This window comes from Hoplias malabaricus, chromosome X2, assembly GCF_029633855.1.
Source record: "Hoplias malabaricus isolate fHopMal1 chromosome X2, fHopMal1.hap1, whole genome shotgun sequence".
Taxonomy (NCBI): Eukaryota; Metazoa; Chordata; class Actinopteri; order Characiformes; family Erythrinidae; genus Hoplias; species Hoplias malabaricus.
In genome coordinates, this window is record NC_089819.1 from 29,108,532 (window position 1) to 29,129,696 (window position 21,165).

General features: G+C 43.8%; 1 protein-coding gene across 3 annotated transcripts in view; it reads right to left on the minus strand.

Annotated features, from left to right (window-relative positions):
• Window positions 1-322: 322 nt before the first annotated feature.
• LOC136676788 (AT-rich interactive domain-containing protein 3A-like) overlaps window positions 323-21,165 on the minus strand; it is a 94,209-nt gene continuing 73,366 nt past the window's right edge. For 2 of the 3 annotated variants that reach the window (XM_066654007.1, XM_066654006.1), the window contains 5 exons: window positions 20,262-20,445; window positions 17,542-17,786; window positions 12,380-12,658; window positions 6,362-6,451; window positions 2,435-4,180 (listed from right to left, as the gene is read on the minus strand). In XM_066654007.1, coding sequence (XP_066510104.1) covers window positions 4,008-4,180; window positions 6,362-6,451; window positions 12,380-12,658; window positions 17,542-17,786; window positions 20,262-20,445 — 971 coding nt within the window. In that variant the 3' untranslated portion in view covers window positions 2,435-4,007. Of the gene's footprint in view, window positions 875-2,434; window positions 4,181-6,361; window positions 6,452-12,379; window positions 12,659-17,541; window positions 17,787-20,261; window positions 20,446-21,165 lie in introns of those variants that run through there. The other variant, XR_010796319.1, reaches the window with a different exon arrangement.

Consider the following 21,165-nt stretch of genomic DNA (forward strand, 5'->3'; position numbering starts at 1 on the left):
GGGACGCCAGTCCTTCACAGGGCAACACAGACACACACACATTCACTCACACCTACGGACACTTTCGAGTCGCCAATCCACCTGCAACGTGTGTTTTTGGACTGTGGGAGGAAACCGGAGCACCCGGAGGAAACCCACGCGGACACGGGGAGAACACACCAACTCCTCACAGACAGTCACCCGGAGCGGGAATCGAACCCACAACCTCCAGGCCCCTGGAGCTGTGTGGCTGCGACACTACCTGCTGCGCCACCGTGCTGCCCTGGTTATATTTCTTTGCTGAAGTAATGATTGCAGAGGTTTGGTTGGTAGTTGAAAGCAGTACTTTATTTCTATTTATGCTACAAGGTAATGGCAAAACAAACAAACAAACAAACAAACAAAAAATCTCTTTCACCTGTTTTTTTTTGTACTTTTTTTTTAAACCCCTGAGCACCACAATCCAGCTTTCCCATAATGCACTGGATTTATCCAAAGTAAATAAAAGAGAAGTTAAAGAAATGTTTTGAAGCTTCATACACAGCGAATAGGATCTAAAATCTACCAGCATAGCATTGTTTACATATCTAACAAAGTAAACCTATTATTTTTTCTTTCATAAGCACATGAGAGAATCCATGTTTTTTCCCCTCAATCGTCAGAAAAAACGACATCGTTCTCTGATGAAGAGCTTCCGGAAGCTCTCCTCGTTCTTCGAGAATCGGAGGAACATAGTTTGCTTGGTTTTGTTGGAAAAAGAGCTTTGGTTACAGGAGCTGTTCTCGCTTCACAGTCGATAAACGCTGCAGATCTGGACACAAATCTCCACAGCTCTGAGATATACGGGGGTTATGAGGGAGCTGAAGGCTGAGTGAGAGAGGAGACTGTGCCTCGTCTGTGGGGAAAAAAAGAACAACAGCACACCCTTTGATATGTCAAACAGAAAACAAGGACAAACACAGGGAAACGTGACGGTTGTGCGGTGATTGTGCTCCATTTTTGGTTTTCCACATAAATATATTCATATATTTCCTTTAGTTTTTGCCTCTACAATGAGAACAATGATCGTCAAGCTGTGATTCACTGTGCTCTACGTCACTGAAACATTTCAACTCACTTCTAAAGTCAGGCATGGAGTGAACACGCAGAGTAGCATCTCAGGGCCCAGTCGCTATTTAATCCCATTTAAATATCAAGATTGTTTACGTTTTAAGAAACGGAACTAGGAAAAGATCAATACAGACATATATTTGGTTGCTGAGGTGAATGGTTAATAGGTTAAAGCTGCATTATGTAACACACAGCAAATGGGATTTGGAGCCCCCTCTGGTCAGAAAGAGTGCGGTAGAATGTTTTGTAACTGGCTCCATCAGTAAAACTTTGATTTGGTGGCTCTCTTCATTGTTTTTGTACCCATTTGAGGTCACGGTTCAGATCTGTGAGTGTGACATTAATACACAGACATTCCAAAGAACTGAAAAAAAAAAACAAAAAAAACATTCCAAATCCCGCTCTGAACTCAGGTCTTTCAGAAAACTACAGGGGACTCAAATCCTGACTCAATGATCCCACTTCTACCCCAACTCTTACACAGTGCAGCTTTAAGGCCCACGACCCCTGATTAGTTTAACATTTCCAGAACATTTCAACATTCAGACCTCATTTCTGTGAAGAAACTCCACGTAGGAAAAGACGAAGCGTTTTTGGTGTTGTTTAAAGGGCCAGGTTTACTGCAGACATTTGAAGTGCATCATTTCCTAGAGTTCTCAAAACCACTGAACTCAGTCAGAGAGTGAGCAAAAGACTTTCATGTGCCGTTCTCAGTCATAACAAAACCTCCCGTCTCTGAAACGGTAACTCTACAGGGGCAGGGTAACCTTCAGAGCTGGTGACGGTAGGAGGGTGTAGCGTGGTTTTACTCCACGTCGCTGTGGACCATTTCTCTCGGGTTCAGAATGAAATATTCAAACGGAGAGAAAGGAGGATTTGATACGACTGTGAAGAAAAGCTTTAATAAACCTAGCCCTCACTCTCCTGAAGCCTAAAAAACAGTGATTCAAGTAAACACCGGGATTGATAAAATATCCGCTCCACACCACTGCACATCATCTGACACCTGAAATCCAGAAGAGGTCTCAGTGGGTGGAGCTCTGTTTAAGTTTTTGGTGCAGATCTTTTAGGAGCGGCATCTCACATCTATATTAAATAGATTGTGTATATACAATAACATCCTTCTGGCATTTGCTGCCACACACACACACACACACACAAAAATAAAAAACACCAAGTGATGCAAAGGAGGTCCGGCTTTAAGCGATGCCTGGACACGAAAGAAAAGGTTACACGTAGAAACTGGCAATCGTGGTGGTGTTTGTTGGCACAGTCTTTAACAAATGAGGTAGATGTGTGTTAACAATATATTCCCTTCTTTGGTAGAACAATACAAAATAGGAAAACAAAATAAAATCCAGTGATCGGTTGAAATAAAAGCATTCATTTTCAAGTGGCGTCACACAAAATAATAGAAATGAAATAAAATGAGGTATATCTTGTTTTCATCCTCTAACATATGTATGTACAGACATCTGTGAGGTATCTGGCTGTATGTAAAATAACTTTAGGGGTTTTTCAATAATAAAAAAAAGAAGAAGAAGGAAAATAAAGGAGCGTGAAGCTGCTGCTCGGGATTAAAAACAAGATGAAAGTGATAATAATAAATAGGATTTGAAATCATGTTTACAGACTTCTAAAAAATAAGGAAACGACATCCTCCCGGTCCCTTTTCAGACGCAGACGCTGTTTCCTTCGGCACCACAGACGTTCATCGGGGAGATGCTCGACGGTATGTTTCTGTAATTGATTTTAAAATACATAATCCAAAAAACGTAATGTAATACACTGAGTAGCTTTGAGAGCCTTTAACGCTGCTTTGATTGATTACGGAATATTTTATTTAATGAAAACGTGCCATTGATTTGAGGCTGATGCAGTGGGTTAGTGATAATTCTCCTCCTGAAAAACAGATTTAAATACCTTCCTGCATCTCCTGTAGGACGCTAACCGCCGTCGTCATGATTCTGGTGATTGCCCTCTGTCTATAAAGGACCATGTGGACAGACCTTGACAGCGGTGTTCGGTTCTAAAGCATCTCCCTGACTGTTGACGTCCTCAGTTAAGTGGGATGTGCTTAATCACCAACAAACACCTGTCTCTGAGTGTGACCGTCCTCATCATCGCTCATATAGAGATACAGATATATATTATCTTCAGTTTCTGAATTGGCATGATCTAGACATGACGACAACGGGAGAGAAGCGGTGCATAAGCAAAGGACGTCACGAACACCATCACAATGTCACCCGTGTGCTCTTTGGTATCAGCTGAGAGTTGCGCGAGTCTCTTGTTCGAGCTGAAGATCCACGTGAAAAGATCATCAAAACAGTTTTAAAAGAAGGACAGAGTGTTTGTTCGTGCTCAGTGGCCGTAAGAGCGGGTTTCTTAAGTGGAAGACCCTGCTTGGGGGTGGGGCGCGGGGGGGTTGTCCTCATCTCACGGCCGCTCGTGATGGTGGCACTGCCTCGCGGAGGAGTTCACACTTAAATAAAAACACGTCCTCGGAGGTAAAGTAAGAGCTTGTCTCGTACGTTTGTTTAATGCACTTCACACACGTGCTGCCGTGAGTCGCTAGGGCAGAGAGGGAACCTTTTATCCTCTCGTGGTCGTACTTTGCAGGAGAGACAGCCGTCTGGCTCAGCCACGAGGATCATGGGAGGACAAAACAAAAAAGAAAAAACAAAAGAGCAGGGAGCCACCGGGGGGAGGATGTGAAGAGGGTGAGACATTAGTACGGCAGTCTGTGTCTGTCTCGGAGAGAAGTGTAGCAGGTCCGGTGGCGTCAGGGAAGGGAGAGAGAGAGAGAGAGAAAGAGAGAGAGAGAGAGAGAGAGAGAGAGACAGAGAGAGAGACAGAGAGAGAGACAGAGAGAGACAGAGAGAGAGACACAGAGAGAGACAGAGAGAGAGAGAGACTCAAGGCGAGGTGGCTGGTCCGTGCTGGGAGGAAGAGGAGGAGGATGAAGAAGAGGACGGCTGGAGGTGGTTGAGCCCGGGGCTGCTGCTCTTTCCCTGAGAGCCGACGTGCTGCTGGACTCGCTGGCTGGCCGGCAGGACAGAGATGGCCGGTTTACGAGCAAACAGCACCCCTGAGGTCAGCACAGGACAAAACAACGTCAGGGACATGGCCATTCAGCTTAAATAACACACACTGACCAGCTACATGCACTATTAATAATTTCAGCTGAAAAGATCTGAATCATAAAGTTCCTGAGCAGTTACTGAGTCATTTAAATGTGTTACGATCAGGACTTATCGTTTAAATCAGAGACGTCCCGATTCGGGACGTCTCAAAGATCGGTACTGGAGCCAATCAAGGCGTGTTTTAATGGATCAGTATTGGATTAATTATTGATTCACAACATATTTATAAGAAACCTGATGAAAATGACACTTAATTAATGAAATATTGGTTTCAGTTTTTTTGTGAGCTGTGCATATTCCATTAAACACAAATGTGACACAGATGTGAAATGTGTAGCTAGCTCAGGTTCTAAGCTGTTAGCTGATAAATCTGTAGCTGTTTCATCAAGTTGCCCACCATCAGATTCACTGCTGTTAATAGGTGAGCTATAAACTAAACCTCTGATTATCAATAAGCTTAGATTCTAAAGGGTTAAACATATTAAACAGTGCTATCTGATCCTGCACATTTTTATATAACATTGCTCTCTAATTAAAACCATGTATCTCCGTGTTTGTGGATGTTTAGTTACTACTTCATTTGAACACAGCAGGTGTCCTTCACACTGTGGGAAAATTTCATGAACGACCAATAGAAATGCTCCAAAATAATTTGGAATAAAATCTTTTTACATTCACTTTTGGAGACACATGTTTTTATTTGGGGAGTGAGGATAAAACAGGGTGAGTCAAAAGTTGCGAGACACCCTTTTATCTGAATACCACAGCAAGTAACGGGTGAGGGGCCTATCTTTTAGACTATGTCCAGAACATGGCAGCCATCTTGAAAGCCGCCATATTGGATCAAGGGCAAGTTTTTGTCCAATGGGAATTTAGTCATGTAGCATATCAAAGAAGATCAGAATTGTCTCAGAAATCGATTGCCGCAGTCAGATTCGGTTCAAAAGTTATCAACACAGAAATTAAAACCTTCTGTTGTTCGTTACAGGTTCATTACAGGCTCGAGCAGACGCTAAATGCTCAGCACCATCTTTGGTCAGAATGGATGGGAACATTGTTTTCTGTAGCAATGCTAGGTAGCGCTGAGCATTAAGAGTGTGGCTGAGCCTGTAGTGAAACTGTAATGAGCCACAAATGTTTTGAAATTCCATTTTTCTCTTGGATTTGGTCCAAATGAATAATTACTTATTTGTTTTATTTTAGTAATAGAGCTATAATTTTTTTTGCCAGGGCTATATATATATATCTGTGTTGTTTACTCTTGAACCATAAGAGATATTGCAAATCTGATTGTGGAAATCAGGTTTAGAGACAATTCTGGTCTTTTTTGATATGCTTCATGACCACCTTCCCATAGGATAAACATTAATAACCCCAGCTGTGTGACAGACTCAGTGTCATCTGTAAGTCACAAAACACTTCTATAAATGTTGTAAACGTGCCTGAGGATGAAATAACAGACTGACTGCTACTATAGAAACAACCTGTTGCAATAAACACAGACATGTCTCAGCTCCTTTGAATCCGTTAAAGTGGCAGAATGAAGTAAACTTTCATCGAACCACAGTGTGATGTCTCTGATGGTGAAACAACCTCTAGCTTTCAGCAGAAATCCAAAAAGCACTAGCAGCTGCCCCCCAGGACGTGGTGTGATATCGCAGTGGCGGAGAAACATTCCGATCGGTCTTTTATGGATGAAGACACCGAGATAAGGTTTTGGACGTGCAGTTCTGCCGAGAGAAAAATGAATCTTCCGTGAAAGAAAAGCACTTCGACTTGATCTCGTTGTGAGAAAAAGTTTCCTGGCGCCGTGACGGAGGCCGCTGCGATGGGCCATCTTCAGGTAATTACAGTCACTTGCTCGCCAGGCACAAGCACTGTATCCACCTTGAGCAGGAGCCCTTTCCTCTCAGGCACGAAAGACAATAAGCCTCATCGACCTCTCGGCGCCGGGGCCCAATTTCGAGATATTTAACTTTTTTAACTCTATTGGACTTGCCACTTCATTACAATGGATTTTATAGCAAAGACATCAAATTGTGTGGAGGACTAAGCGCAGGGGGTGCTGCTATAACTTATTGAATTTCCTGCCTGCAATTACATCAGCAAACGGCCGCTCTATTTACCTGTGTAGACAACTCCATTTATTTCTATTGACATGTTGATGCTGCTAATGCCGTTGGTAGACAGGTTCAATGCGGTCTCTTGTCTATCATCTGTCAGGAGAGGAGCCGGAGAGCGAGGGAGAGAAAAACTCAATATGAGCATTTATAAAAGGAACACAAGAAGCAAGAGGAGCGCCGCTGACTATCGGCGATAACTCATGAGTGACAGGATAAGGAGCAGTTTATTAAAAGAGTTCAGAAGGAGGGAGAGGAAGTGGGCTGGGGGAGAAAGGCCTGTCAGAACCGTGTCGCATCTATTTGAACTTTCTGCTCTTCTCTCCGGAGGAGCTCCTACACACAGGGGCTGTATTATAACACAGAGGTTTTTATGGCATGGAGACATACGTTAATACATTCAGGAATGGCATTTTGGTTTAGTCACAAATAACAAAAGCATGGTTTCCTCTCACACTGGGTCTGAAACAAGTGGAAAATTCTGCCGAATGAAATACGTGCAGCTGGTATGACATTTCTGGAAGGTTAGACATTTAATAACACATTGTACTAGGACAGGGCTCATGAGACTAAAGGACACCTACATGAGCGTGTGATATCAACTGTTAAACATTTATAAACTCTCAATATCTGTTTTTGCTGTAAATTTTTTGCTGGGTATTGTTCATAGAAATAAAGTCAGAAGTGCAGACTCGAACCCACTGGAGAATGCAAATGAAATCTATATAAAATCTAAAGTTCTGGGAGCCAAACTACAGAATCCATAATCAATAAATGACATTTTTGTAATTGAGAAAACTGTCTTTAAAGGCTAAGCAGCAGCTCTGTGAAAGAGTCAAAGAAATAAATACAGTGGAGTTTGAGTTCCTAACTTGTGTTTATTGATAGTCAGAAAACATGTTATTTCTTACTAATTGAAGGAATAAGGTTTAAAAGACTGTTGGTCCCCCCCTTCCCGATGTTGGGAAACTCTAATAGGCGTCTTATCTGTGACGTAGATGGTGGACAACAACTCTAGAAGCTGCACTTAATTTAATGCAAAATGATGAAAAGGTGTGTTGTTTTTGGCTGCAATCATTCAATGTACAGTGGGACATCTGTGCACAAATGGCCCAAAGATCCCAAAATATCCAGAACATGAACTAAATTTGTCCACTTTAAACGGGCACTTTGGAAAGGACCCTCCGCTCACTCCGTTATCTGTAGCTCATTTCACTGGCGCTTTTCCAACAATATGGGCATGTAAGGACACCAACGAAAGGTGTTCAAGAGCCTCTGTAACATGGAGGTAAACAGGGTAAGGACACTCACTTCGCCTGTTTTAGTTGGTGTTAGTTAACGTTAGCTTGACTTGCTAAACTCGGTGGCTCAGATTATACTCGGCTACGTAGCTGCATTACGGAGGTTTATAGTGTCGGATGAATTCGAGTTCGACTTCGATCACATTTACAAGAATAACGGTACCTCTAAATTTGAGTTTAGCTTATTGCTAGGCTATTGTCATGAATAATGTTGGTTATTTAGCTAGCTAGATACTGTCATAACAGTCAGTCATAACAGTGTTTTACCGCGGCGTTGTTCAGCTGTTGTCCACCAGTGACGTCACGGTCGCGTTCAAGAATTTCCGTAGAGAGCTCTGGTTTTTCCGTCAATTTAATAAAATTGTCAGTTTTAAAGCAAATTAAGCTGCTATTTTCATTTTAATTCATACTTGTATCTGTCAGTAACTACAATAATGTGGAATATTCATGGAGGTCCATTAAGTGGTGCTTAGCCTTTAATATTGAGAGTTAATAAAAACAGGTTTGTAAACTGAATATTTCTGTATATAATTCTCTATTTAGAGTTTAATGTCCTTGAAGAATCCGTTTTCACTTTCATTCCACCTTTTCTCAGTTGCGCTTCTCTCCGTCTCGCTGTCGGCTCCAGAAGTTTCTCACTTTTGACAGGGGGCAGGATCTAGACAGCGTTAATAAAAGACATAACCGTTAAAAATAGTTGACCTGGCTTTGACGGTCGGACATTTTCAGGGTCAGATTGACGCGCTCTCGCTGACGTAGCGGAGTGTGCAGAATGTGCTGAGTGGGTGGGGCTTAGCATCAGCAGCCAATGACTGTCTAGATCCTGCCACCTGTCAAAAGTGAGAAACTTCTGGAGCCGACAGCGAGACGGAGAGAAGCGCAACTGAGAAAAGGCGGAATGAAAGTGAAAACGGATTCTTCAAGGACATTAAACTCTAAATAGAGGATTATATACAGAAATATTCAGTTTACAAACCTGTTTTTATTAACTCTCAATATTAATGACCATTTTCTCAATTACTCATTTATAGATTATGGATTGGGTTTTGGTTCTCGGACCTTTAGAACCTATTTTGACACCATTGTGTATACTTTTGAGGTTTGTTGTAAAATATGTTGTAATATGTGTTTGTAAAAGGTCTCGTGTCTGATTGGTTGGTTGTGAAATGACCCCAGGCTGCTTCTGTCTGCAGTTTAACATTAAAACTCTATTATTTAGTATTTATTTGACCAGAGGAGGATGGGTCCCCTGTGAGTCTTGGTTCCTTTCCAGGAAGCTTTCAAGCTTCGAGGGAGTTTTTCTTGCCACTGTCACCTACGGCTGGACTAAGGGTGTAAAAAACAATAAACACATTAATTTGACTTGATCCCCTATTTTTATATTTTATTATATTTATACTTCTACGTGCAATTTCATATTTTATTTTATAATCTATCCATCCATCCATCCATTATCTGTAACCGCTTATCCAATTTAGGGTCGCGGGGGGTCCAGAGCCTACCTGGAATCATCGGGCGCAAGGCGGGTATACACCCTGGAGGGGGCGCCAGTCCTTCACAGGGCAACACAGACACACACACATTCACTCACACCTACGGACACTTTCGAGTCGCCAATCCACCTGCAACGTGTGTTTTTGGACTGTGGGAGGAAACCGGAGCACCCGGAGGAAACCCACGCGGACACGGGGAGAACACACCAACTCCTCACAGACAGTCACCCGGAGCGGGAATCGAACCCACAAACTCCAGGTTCCTGGAGCTGTGTGACTGCGACACTACCTGCTGCGCCACCGTGCCGCCCTTTTATAATCTATATTTAGTTTATTTCGTTAATCTCCATTCAGTTCTACATTTCTATTTTTGTTGTCTGTCTTATTTTTATATTTGACTCTAACTCTCTCTCTCTCTCTATCTATCTATCTATCTATCTATCTATCTATCTAAATATATAAAGTGTATGTTGTTGTGTATCACATTTAAACAGATGTCCCTCAGCCAGGGTTCACCTGGTTCACGGTTCCTATTAATGATTACGTTGGTTCACTCTGTGTTGGGGTTAAGGACGGAGAACGGCGCTGTAGGAGTCAAAGCCTCAGAAACAGACTACGTATCAAAATAAGTCGGACATTTCAATGACATCTGGTAAAATAAGAGCTTCCTAATTTCTCACTGTATTTCTGCACATTTTAGAGTAACTTCCAGTGACTCTCTGAAGTTAACGGATAAAGACGTGAGGCATGAGCCCAGACTTTAATACAGTTTTATTCGGTCAAAATAAAGCAAAGTATTAGTTTTCGCCGGGACACTTTCCTTCACTGAAAGACAATGTGAGGATTGTTGTGCATCGTTACGTGTGATTCCCTTCTTGAGGGAAAACATTACACCGAGGCCTGCAGGTCCTGATGGAGGCTAAATTATTTGTTGCATCATTTTTGGGGCTGCAGCTACAATAAAGAGAGCTTTAATGTCTATCATTTCTATCTCATGTGTCATTACTAGGGACGCCTCAATGTATTTCCAGACGTGGTTAAAGCAAATAACATTTAAAATAATCTTTAAATTGCAGAGTGTTTGAGCGTATTACATCAAGGCCCTGCCCAGCGCCGCGGAATTACGCTTCATTTTCCCATGGTGCAGTATATAAAGCCCGGTCTGTCATTACGACTGATACGAGACTAACACTCATGCAGAAATAACATATTGCTCATAGAGAGATAGACCCCGCAATCTTCTCACGACTCTGTCATTATCCAATGCATGACTTATAGCTCATCTCCCAGCCAGGTGTAGTGGAGTCATTATCATTTTACTAGCGGCCAGACAGCAGCATTTTTATTCATTTGGGAACTGCTCCTGTTTGACCCCAATTTATGGGAGTTGTTGCTCAATAGCAATTATTCTCTCAGCACTTCAGATACTCGGATTAAATGTGATAGATGATTGGAAACTCATTCTGACCCGAGTTCAATCGCTAAGAGAAAGTGTGTCACAGACTCTTTGTGCCTTATTTACAGTTAAAGGAGTTATTCCTCTGTCTGTGTGAATGTTATAGTGACCCTCTGGGTGTCACAGTCCAGTGGAAACAGCTGGGAATGTCACAACCGCTAATAAAGCCTTTAAAACACAACAATATTTTCACCTTAAATCACTTTAACTTTTACAAAATTAACCCCTAGATGTAGAGAGTTGTTTAATTTTACAGTGAATTATAACACAGTAGACGCCACTGCTGTTTAAAACCGATTATAAAATGAATTGCAAATCCATGTCATGGCTTTTGTAAAAGACGTTTTTGGGTTTTGTCTTTTTTAATGAAGCACAGGCTCAGGACGATTTCTGAAATGAATCCATGAACCCAGCTGTGGTCAGAAAAGCAAAAAAAAAAATGTTTGGACACTCCACTCAGGGGGGGTTTCCTTTGTTTTGGGCCGTTTTCCACATGTTGAGAATGTACAGCTCCAGTCAAAAGTTTGGATACAGCCTCAGTCAATGTTTTTTCTTTGTTTTTTATTATTTTCTCTGTTGTAAATGAATGTGGAGGACATTAAAACTATGAAGGAACACATATGGAGTGATGTAGTAAACAGAGAAGTGTTAAAGAAAGCAGACTATGTTTTATTCTTTAGACTCTTCACAGTAGCCCCCTGTTGCTTTGACGACAGCTTCACACACTCTCTCCGTTCTCTCAGTCGGCTTCGTGAGGTCGTCACCTGGAACGGTTTTCAGTGAACGGCCGTGGCCTCGTCGAGAGTTAATCTGTAGAACCGCTCCCTTCTGAATGTGTCTGAGACTGTAACTGGGGCTGTGCAGAGGTAGGGGTTCTCTACAGTTCTCTATTCCACCAATCACTGAGGAGAAGGTGTGTCCAAACCTTTGACTGGTGCTGTACATGTACACAGTTACTACTTCTCACTCATTTTTTGTTTGTAATGAAACACTTTGCCTTACTGTCACTCACTCATCGGTCTCAGACATCTGCAACCCAAAGGAGGTCTTTCCACAAAACAACACAACACCAAAATAAACCCAATCATAAATAATATATTAACCCTTCTGCCTGTGGTTCTGCACTTTTGACTTAATATTTCTTCATTTTTCAATGAGCAGTGTGAGAAATCACTGATATAGAGTTACACCATGCTTTTGTTGACCAATAAAATGACCCATTTCTACGAGTTAAAGAGGGGTTTGAACCACAGGTGGCTCCTGAATGAGAAAACCATCCCTATACGATGTTTTGTAAAAGCAAATTGTGACTGTGATCTGATTTAAAGACGACTCCTGGGTGTATATAAGACGTTGAGGACTCCAGGGTATTTCTAGCTGCTATGAGCTGCTGTGTTTTATGGCGTGAGATGGATGAAGTTTTCCTTTGATGACATTAAAAATGATACATGTAGCGATGATGGGGACCATCTCAGCTCTAAAATTACAGAGCCATAGCATAAACCAGACATCTATTATTACTCCACTGTGAATACTGTAATTACAGTCAAATATATACGTTTTAATGGTAGGTGTTGTTTTTCTCATCATCACTTCAATATCATTAGATGTTTAATGAGAATCTTGGATTAAACGCCATCGTGTTAAAAGGCCACAGTGTACTGAGCTATAATTAAACTATGGTATACTCCAGCAGGAATAGAAGCATCATATATATTCTTCTGTACAGTGGTAAACACCCCTTACACACACACACACACACACACACACACACCTCTGTTGTTGAGCTTGATGTTCATTGGCAGCTGGGTTGCCATGGCGAAGAGGTTCTGCTGAAGGGCGTGCTGCATGATCCTCTGCTGCTCTTCGGCCATCAGCATCACCTTCTTCTCCGGCGGCTCCCCGGACTCCAGCTTCTCGCGCAGTTGCTCCAGCGCAGCTGCCTGCACCGCCGCAGCCGCTGCAGCCTGAGCCGCCGCCGCCCCATGGTGTCCACCCACCGACACTGGGAGACCCACCCGGCCGCTCAGACACCCGGCCACCATCGGGTCTTCTGAAGAAACAGGGGACAGGGACACGGTGAGAAACACTGAACTGACCAGGGCAGGACCTGGCCTTGTCCGTGCTTTTCTCAGGATCTACATCAGATTAAAACTAGTGCTGTTTGAAAAATAGATTTCGATAAAAAAACAATTACAATTAAATGCTTTGTGTTTTTTTTTACAACTGAAGTGTTTATTAATGGACATTTAAATGTAAAATAAACAAATCAATGTAAGATCAACACAAAGGAATTATATAATTAGTGTCTAAATAAAACTGCTGATACGTCACTAGACTGTAAAAAGGGTTAATCATAGGAGGAAGTTGTGGCCAAATTTGGTGAAATGACAAATTAGTGTTAAAAAAATGAACTTCCCATGTGAGTTACATTACCTCTCAATTTTGAGAGCACTAATTAAAATGAAAGAACATTAAAGAAGCTCAGAGATGATCAGGTAGGCATTTACACCGTACGGACAAAAGACATGATCTGTCCCTGGTAGGAAATGGGAAATGAGACGAATGAAAATGTTTCTTTTGTGTTGAGCATGAGTTGTTGATGAAGCTGTATGTTCATTCATTCATTATCTGTAACCCTTATCCAGTTCAGGGTCGCGGTGGGTCCAGAGCCTACCTGGAATCATTGGGTGCAAGGCGGGAATACACTCTGGAGGGGGCGCCAGTCCTTCACAGGGCAACACACACACACACACACACCTACAGACACTTTTGAGTCGCCAATCCACCTACCAACGTGTGTTTTTGGACTGTGGGAGGAAACCGGAGCACCCGGAGGAAACCCACGCAGACACAGGGAGAACACACCACACTCCTCACAGACAGTCACCCGGAGGAAACCCACACAGACACCGGGAGAACACACCACACTCCTCGCAGACAGTCACCCGGAGGAAACCCACGCAGACACAGGGAGAACACACCACACTCCTCGCAGACAGTCACCCGGAGGAAACCCACGCAGACACAGAGAGAACACACCACACTCCTCACAGACAGTCACCTGGAGGAAACCCACACAGACACAGAAAGAACACACCACACTCCTCACAGACAGTCACCTGGAGGAAACCCACGCAGACACAGGGAGAACACACCACACTCCTCACAGACAGTCACCCGGAGGAAACCCACACAGACACAGAGAGAACACACCACACTCCTCACAGACAGTCAGCCGGAGGAAACCCACGCAGACACAGGGAGAACACACCACACTCCTCACAGACAGTCACCCAGAGGAAACTGACACAGACACAGGGAGAACACACCACACTCCTCACAGACAGTCACCTGGAGGAAACTGACACAGACACAGGGAGAACACACCACACTCCTCAAAGTCACCCGGAGGAAACCAGCGCAGACACAGAGAGAATACACCACACTCCTCACAGACAGTCACCCGGAGGAAACCCACGCAGACACAGGGAGAACACACCACACTCCTCACAGACAGTCACCCGGAGGAAAATAAATACAATTATTTAAATCACAGAGTGTCAGAAATGTCCTGCAATGCGACTCTCGAGCACACAGCGACCGTGATGACGATGCTAAAACCATATATCGTGCAGCCCTACTTCGCACGTCTAGACTGCATTAAATAGACTGCATTAAAATGACCACAGGACGTGTGGGTTTCCCACAATCTTCTTGGAGGTGCCACGGTGGCACTTGATCATCTACGAGGTGCATGCTGGCTCTGCAACTGACCGCCGCTGATGGGTTTCTTTCAGCCAGAAACGACACTTCTTTCTGCCCAGAAATGGGTGTATTGGGGCAGCTTAGAACACAGGTTATCAGTCCAATGTCACGGGGGCACAGTTTGCGTGTCCTACATATTACAGACTACAGTTATGTCACTGGCCACTTCTCAGTCCGCAGACTAACCTCAGCATCAGGCAGGACCGCTCCTTTACTGACACTCTATAAAGGTATAAAGCCTTAATTTGGATTAAATCACTGGTTCATATCCCTTCCTAACTAACCTGTCTTTACATTGTGAATATATGTAAATGCCTATTGCTGTGCTGAACGAGTCCTGTGCTGTGGTCATGTGAGTGAAACACTAAATCATGTCATTCATGTCATACACACTCTGATCTATTTTAATCACTTTGGTGACCACCCTGAATACCATCAGACCTTAAAAAAGCCATTGATCCTTTAAGTAGGAAGCTTTGCGTGACTGCTTCTTTTTCCATAAGGAGCCGAAGTGAATCATTCTCACTGTGCTCCAGTGCTCCCACTGCCTTAATGCGGAAACTGGCAGCCAGGGCAAGAGGAAGTCCTGCAAGCTGTTTCCTGTCTGCAGTTACCAACATCCAAGCCACAATGAGCAGTGAGCGTGAGTAAACAAGCACCGTGCCATTGCTCAAGAGAAATGACTTCTCCTTAAAACCTGAGATATGAGTTTGAATGAACTCCAACTTGGGTCAAACTGCAGTCCAGTGTTATACGCGCCAGGATCACTGTCCTAACTATCCATTATAAACATTATTTTAAAACTGAACTTCTCTATGAATCGCCAGTGAATCCTTGAAGTGAAGACAATGGTCTTTTTAAATGCTCCTTTGTTTTGCCCAGTCCCCGGGTTCTGAGGCACGATCCGACTTTAAACTCCAGCCTGAAGGAGCAGGATGGTCACACTCTTAAGTGAGAGGACAAACCTCACACACTGAGGGACTCAGAGGCACTGAGCTAGAGGCTGCATGATCCCTAGAGCCGTGGCTCCCGAAGTGGGGGGCACAATTTATTTTGTTTTACAGAATAAGTTCGGGATTCACTGCCCTAGGGGCTGAAGGATGTCCCCTTGGTTGCCCTATGCCCTCCAGAGAGCGAGGACTGTCTCTCTCTCCACTCCAGGTCCGCTCTACTCCTCCAGGTTGGAGGTAAAAGCTGTCCGTTGTCAGGGGAGTGCCTATTTGTTGAGTTTAAGGTCCTCAGAGTCCAGTGGTTCCTTCATCACATGCCTAAAACCTAAACGCTTGGATTTGTTCGGGTCGTAGTGGGTCCAGAGCCTATCTGGAGCACACACTGGACTGGTTTACTACATTTTTAGTTTATTACATTATTATGTGGTGTGTTCTCCCTGTGTCTCCGTGGGTTTCCTCCGGGTGACTGTCTGTGAGCTAGTGTGGTGTGTTCTCCCGGTGTCTGTGTGGGTTTCCTCCGGGTGACTGTCTGTGAGGAGTGTGGTGTGTTCTCCCTGTGTCTGTGTTGGTTTCCTCCGGGTGACTGTCTGTGAGGAGTGTGGTGTGTTCTCCCTGTGTCTGTGTTGGTTTCCTCCGGGTGACTGTCTGTGAGGAGTGTGGTGTGTTCTCCCTGTGTCTGCATGGGTTTCCTCCAGGTGACTGTCTGTGAGGAGTGTGGTGTGTTCTCCCTGTGTCTGTGTGGGTTTCCTCCGGGTGACTGTCTGTGAGGAGTGTGGTGTGTTCTCCCTGTGTCTGTGTGGGTTTCCTCCGGGTGACTGTCTGTGAGGAGTGTGGTGTGTTCTCCCTGTGTCTGCGTGGGTCTCCTCCGGGTGACTGTCTGTGAGGAGTGTGGTGTGTTCTCCCTGTGTCTGTGTGGGTTTCCTCCGGGTGACTGTCTGTGAGGAGTGTGGTGTGTTCTCCCTGTGTCTGCGTGGGTTTCCTCCGGGTGACTGTCTGTGAGGAATGTGGTGGGTTCTCCCTGTGTCTGCGTGGGTTTCCTCTGGGTGACTGTCTGTGAGGAGTGTGGTGTGTTCTCTCTGTGTCTGCGTGGGTTTCCTCCGGGTGACTGTCTGTGAAGAGTGTGGTGTGTTCTCCCTGTGTCTGCGTGGGTTTCCTCCGGGTGACTGTCTGTGAGGAGTGTGGTGTGTTCTCCCTGTGTCTGCGTGGATTTCCTCCGGGTGACTGTCTGTGAGGAGTGTGGTGTGTTCTCCCTGTGTCTGCGTGGGTCTCGGGGTGACTGTCTGTGAGGAGTGTGGTGTGTTCTCTCTGTGTCTGCGTGGGTTTCCTCCCGGTGACTGTCTGTGAGGAGTGTGGTGGGTTCTCCCTGTATCTGCGTGGGTTTCCTCTGGGTGACTGTCTGTGAGGAGTGTGGTGTGTTCTCTCTGTGTCTGCGTGGGTTTCCTCCGGGTGACTGTCTGTGAAGAGTGTGGTGTGTTCTCCCTGTGTCTGCGTGGGTTTCCTCTGGGTGACTGTCTGTGAGGAGTGTGGTGTGTTCTCCCTGTGTCTGCATGGGTTTCCTCCGGGTGACTGTCTGTGAGGAGTGTGGTGGGTTCTCCCTGTGTCTGCGTGGGTTTCCTCCGGGTGACTGTCTGTGAGGAGTGTGGTGTGTTCTCCCTGTGTCTGCGTGGGTCTTCAGGTGCTCTGGTTTCCTCCCACGCTCCAAACACACACGTTGGTAGGTGGATTGGAGACTCAAAAGTGTCTGTAGGTGTGAGTGTGTGTCACCCTGTGAAGGACTGTAGAGTCCGAGTAGGCTCCGGACCCACCATGACCCTGAAGTGGATAAGCGCTTAAAGACAATGAATGAATTAATATATATTTTTTAAAAAACAGGGCATATTTATTGTATGAGAAGATTAAATATATGTTGAAATTATGCAAAACTCTACCTATATTTTATGCATTTCTGAGTTTCTAAACATCTTTTGTGTTGTCTGCTAGCCTTTGCCTGTCATCATCTGAAGCTTCTGGGGGGAGGGGGGCACGGCTCTACGCCACCTCGAACTCCAGCCCAAACCTTCAGAGTTCAACCCCCTCTCTAATGCTTCTCTGAGCGTGGTCTACTCCAGCAAAACCAAACCCGCGATGGGAAAGTGGTGATGCAGAAGGGGCAGCAGTACATTTTTTAAGGGGTGATAATCATTCTTTTTTCTACTCGGTAACAGAGAATTTTTCTGACCTTTCTTGATGATAGGTGTGTGTGTTAGCTGAGCTCCGTTGGGGCTGGGCATGCTGATGTGAGGCATGGTGAGTTTGGGGGAGGGCAGCAGGGTGGGAGTTCCTACAGGAGAGTAGTTGAAGAGCGCTGAGCCGTAGCTCTGGCGCCGGCCCTCGCGACGGTTGCTGTCAATCGCTGCTTGCAGTTCCCCGGGAGAGCTGAGTCCACGCTTTTCACATTCGTAGGGGTATAGGTACTTCATATATCTGAGGAGAGAGAGGGAGGGGATTCTTTGAGAAGCGCATTTGGGCGTTACGGTTATTTGTGGCCTATTTTCTGTATAGATTGGGGTCGAGGAAACACTGGAGAGTTTTATTCTGATACACTCACTTTCAGAAGCAATCTTAATATGATTAGAAGTAAAGCTCACTTTGACTTTGGGTCAATCAGCTTGATTTAAAGAGTTCCCTGAAAGGCTCTCCCTTACAATCCATAATTACAATACATCACCGCAAACTAATGCACCGATAATTTGAGCTTTTTTTACATTTTTAAACCTCACAGCCTTTGTTCCATATTTTTGTCTGTAGTAAATATATAAACATAAATGCATTAAAATAAACTGAAAAAAGCATTTTCATTTTTCAGATTCATGGTCAACCCCCCCATGAATGGTCAGATTAGGGTCAATTACATTCAGAAACACTTTAGTCACACTGTTAAAAGATTCATTTCACCTAAAAAAAGCAGGGACAGAGGGAGGACACTGAGGAGAAAAACAGGCAGTGAATTTTGTAAACTTTCACCTTCTGTTAGATATTTTTCCATTATCTGTAACCGCTTATCCAATTTAGGGTCGCGGGGGGTCTAGAGCCTACCTGGAATCATCGGGCGCAAGGCGGGAATACACCCTGGAGGGGATGCCAGTCCTTCACAGGGCAACACAGACACACACACATTCACTCACACCTACGGACACTTTTGAGTCGCCAATTCACCTGCAACGCGTGTTTTTGGACTGTGGGAGGAAACCGGAGCACCCGGAGGAAACCCACACGGACACAGAGAGAACACACCAACTCCTCACAGACAGTCACCCGGAGCGGGAATCGAACCCACAACCTCCAGGCCCCTGGAGCTGTGTGACTGCGACACTACCTGCTGCGCCTATTTTTCCTACGAAAGGAAATGAAAGCTATAACATCTCAAAGATAAAACAAATTAAAGACAAATAGAAAGTTACTGTGCTTTCCCTCTCAGTATCTGTGTAATACCTCGGGGTCTCCCGCTTTCCCTTGATCTAAGTGGCTCTGGTTGAAGGACATCTGTTTTAAAGACCACATGAAAGAACACCTTCGTTCTATGAGATGGGTTCATGACCAGGTGAAGCTGATTGCACATGAGTTCTTTGAATGCCATTGTGTATGTTTATGGTGCTCTGCAATGGGGATACTGGAGAATTTGGCTTCTTTGAGGGTGATGTAATTGCTTTAATTGATGGTTTAGAGAACGAACTTGCACAAACAAGCTCTGCTTCAACTCAAGGGGTCAAGATGTTGCATATGGAGCCGACCGGAACCGTCATCAATCTTTCAAAACACACTACACGGAGTAAACATCATAGCTATTTCTGTAGTATTATTTATAGAACGTGGAGGGGTGAGATGTGAACAAAACCATATGGTGGAGGAACAGTGCGTGTGTGTTCTGTGGTTGTGGGAATGATACATAATGTTAGGAGTATTGCCCAAGGACTCCTAGTGGAGCTGGGAATTAAACGGGTCACCTATGAAAGGGAAGACCTCCAGTCTCCAGAGTTCAGCGCTGGTAACGGCCTGTCACTGCTGATGTCTGAGTACTTTAACTTTATAAATAAATCACACAACTGCAGTCGATATTAAATAACTGATATAAGTATTAATAAATAAGTGGACGATACACAAATTAAAATAGAAATAAATGAAGAAATAAACCTTTTTTTGTCGTGAGAACGGGTGTAATTAGGTAAATATGGATTGTAAACGTCATGGTGTCATGGTGGATCTGGAATCACATTTTGTAAATTACAAGGATAACTATGTAAATAACCTTCCATTTAATTCTGCATTCCCATTACAACAGCTTTAATGTGGGCTGTATTTCCACATTTATTAATTTCTGCACCATTTTCACACTGAAATGTCGTAATACAGAAATGAATAAATGTGGAAATAAACAAACATTGAATGAGTAATGAATAATTAATTAGTAAATTAATAAATGTAAAAATACAGAAATAAATAAACATAGAAATAAACAGATACAGAAATATCCCACATTAAATAATCAATAAAAGACTTTTACTTATTTATGTGCTTTAAGATCAGACAAAAGTGCTTTCATTAATCCCTTTGTTTTAAATGATTTATTTGTACATATTTATTTATGATTATGTAATTCCTCTTCCTCCATAAAAAAGGGCACAGGTTCATAAAAATAACTGATATCTGGGTAATTTCTATTTTCCAACACAGTGACTAACTTCTACATGTTTACAGTCAAATCTCACTCTCTGTTTGAGTCTCACACACACACACACACACACACACACACACACACACACACACACGCACACACACACACACACGCACACACACATCACACACACAGTCTGTACTTTAAAAGCAGATAATTGAATTGATGGCCAAGAAGCAGCTGGAGGTTATCAACAGGTTGAAGGTGTGAGAGGTTATCACACTCACTGGGTCCGAAGAGTGAAAGCTGCACTGGTGATGGAGGTAGGGAGGTTCAGGCCTTTGGTAATCTCGCGCCATATTTTCTTATTGATGACTTCCACTAAGCCGCCTTTTTCGGTGACAAGCTTGTAGAGAGTGTAGAGATCCAACACCTGCTTGGCCATGATAGGAATCCGATTCACTGGAGTCCCTGCAGGAGTGGGGGAGACACACACGCGCACACACACAATATCCACAATCAATGCCATTAACTCTACCTCGTCGATGGGTCTCACCACTGCTTATAAGGCCAATCAGTCTGGCATGAGTAAAATGTCCGACATCCTCCCTCTCACGGAACCCTTCTCAGATGCTCAATCAAAAGTCTCTATTGTAGGCTGGAGATTGACTGATAATACATTTCTACAGAAAAGTTTATTATGTGTTTTTTTATGATTTAAAAAGAAGTCAATCTGAAATTATAATAATAAACTGTTTTTGTGTCTCTGAAATGGCAAGTTTACAGCATTATACAGGCTTTAAACACTCAGTGGTATTTCTGAACATGTGCCTGAATACTCAGAATCTGTCAAACAGGTCAGGCTTCAGCCCCGCCTTCTCTCCGTGGTACAGGGACGTGTGCGTGTTTAACGAGGTCATATTATGAAATAAATCCAGTGTTTCAGTGTATATCATCAAATCAAATCCAAATGTATATATACAGCGCTTTTTTACAACAGATTTTGTCGCAAAACTGATGAATGTCCACGTTCACATGGGGATCTAGAGCCCACCAACCCCCACATGGTGAAACAAGGCCACCCAGTTGGTTTCCTGCATCTTGCTCAGATTTCAGACACATTAGAATTGCCCCGCCCCCTCATCTGAATCTGTACAATCACAGCGCTTTTGTGAGAGTGAGAGGGAACAT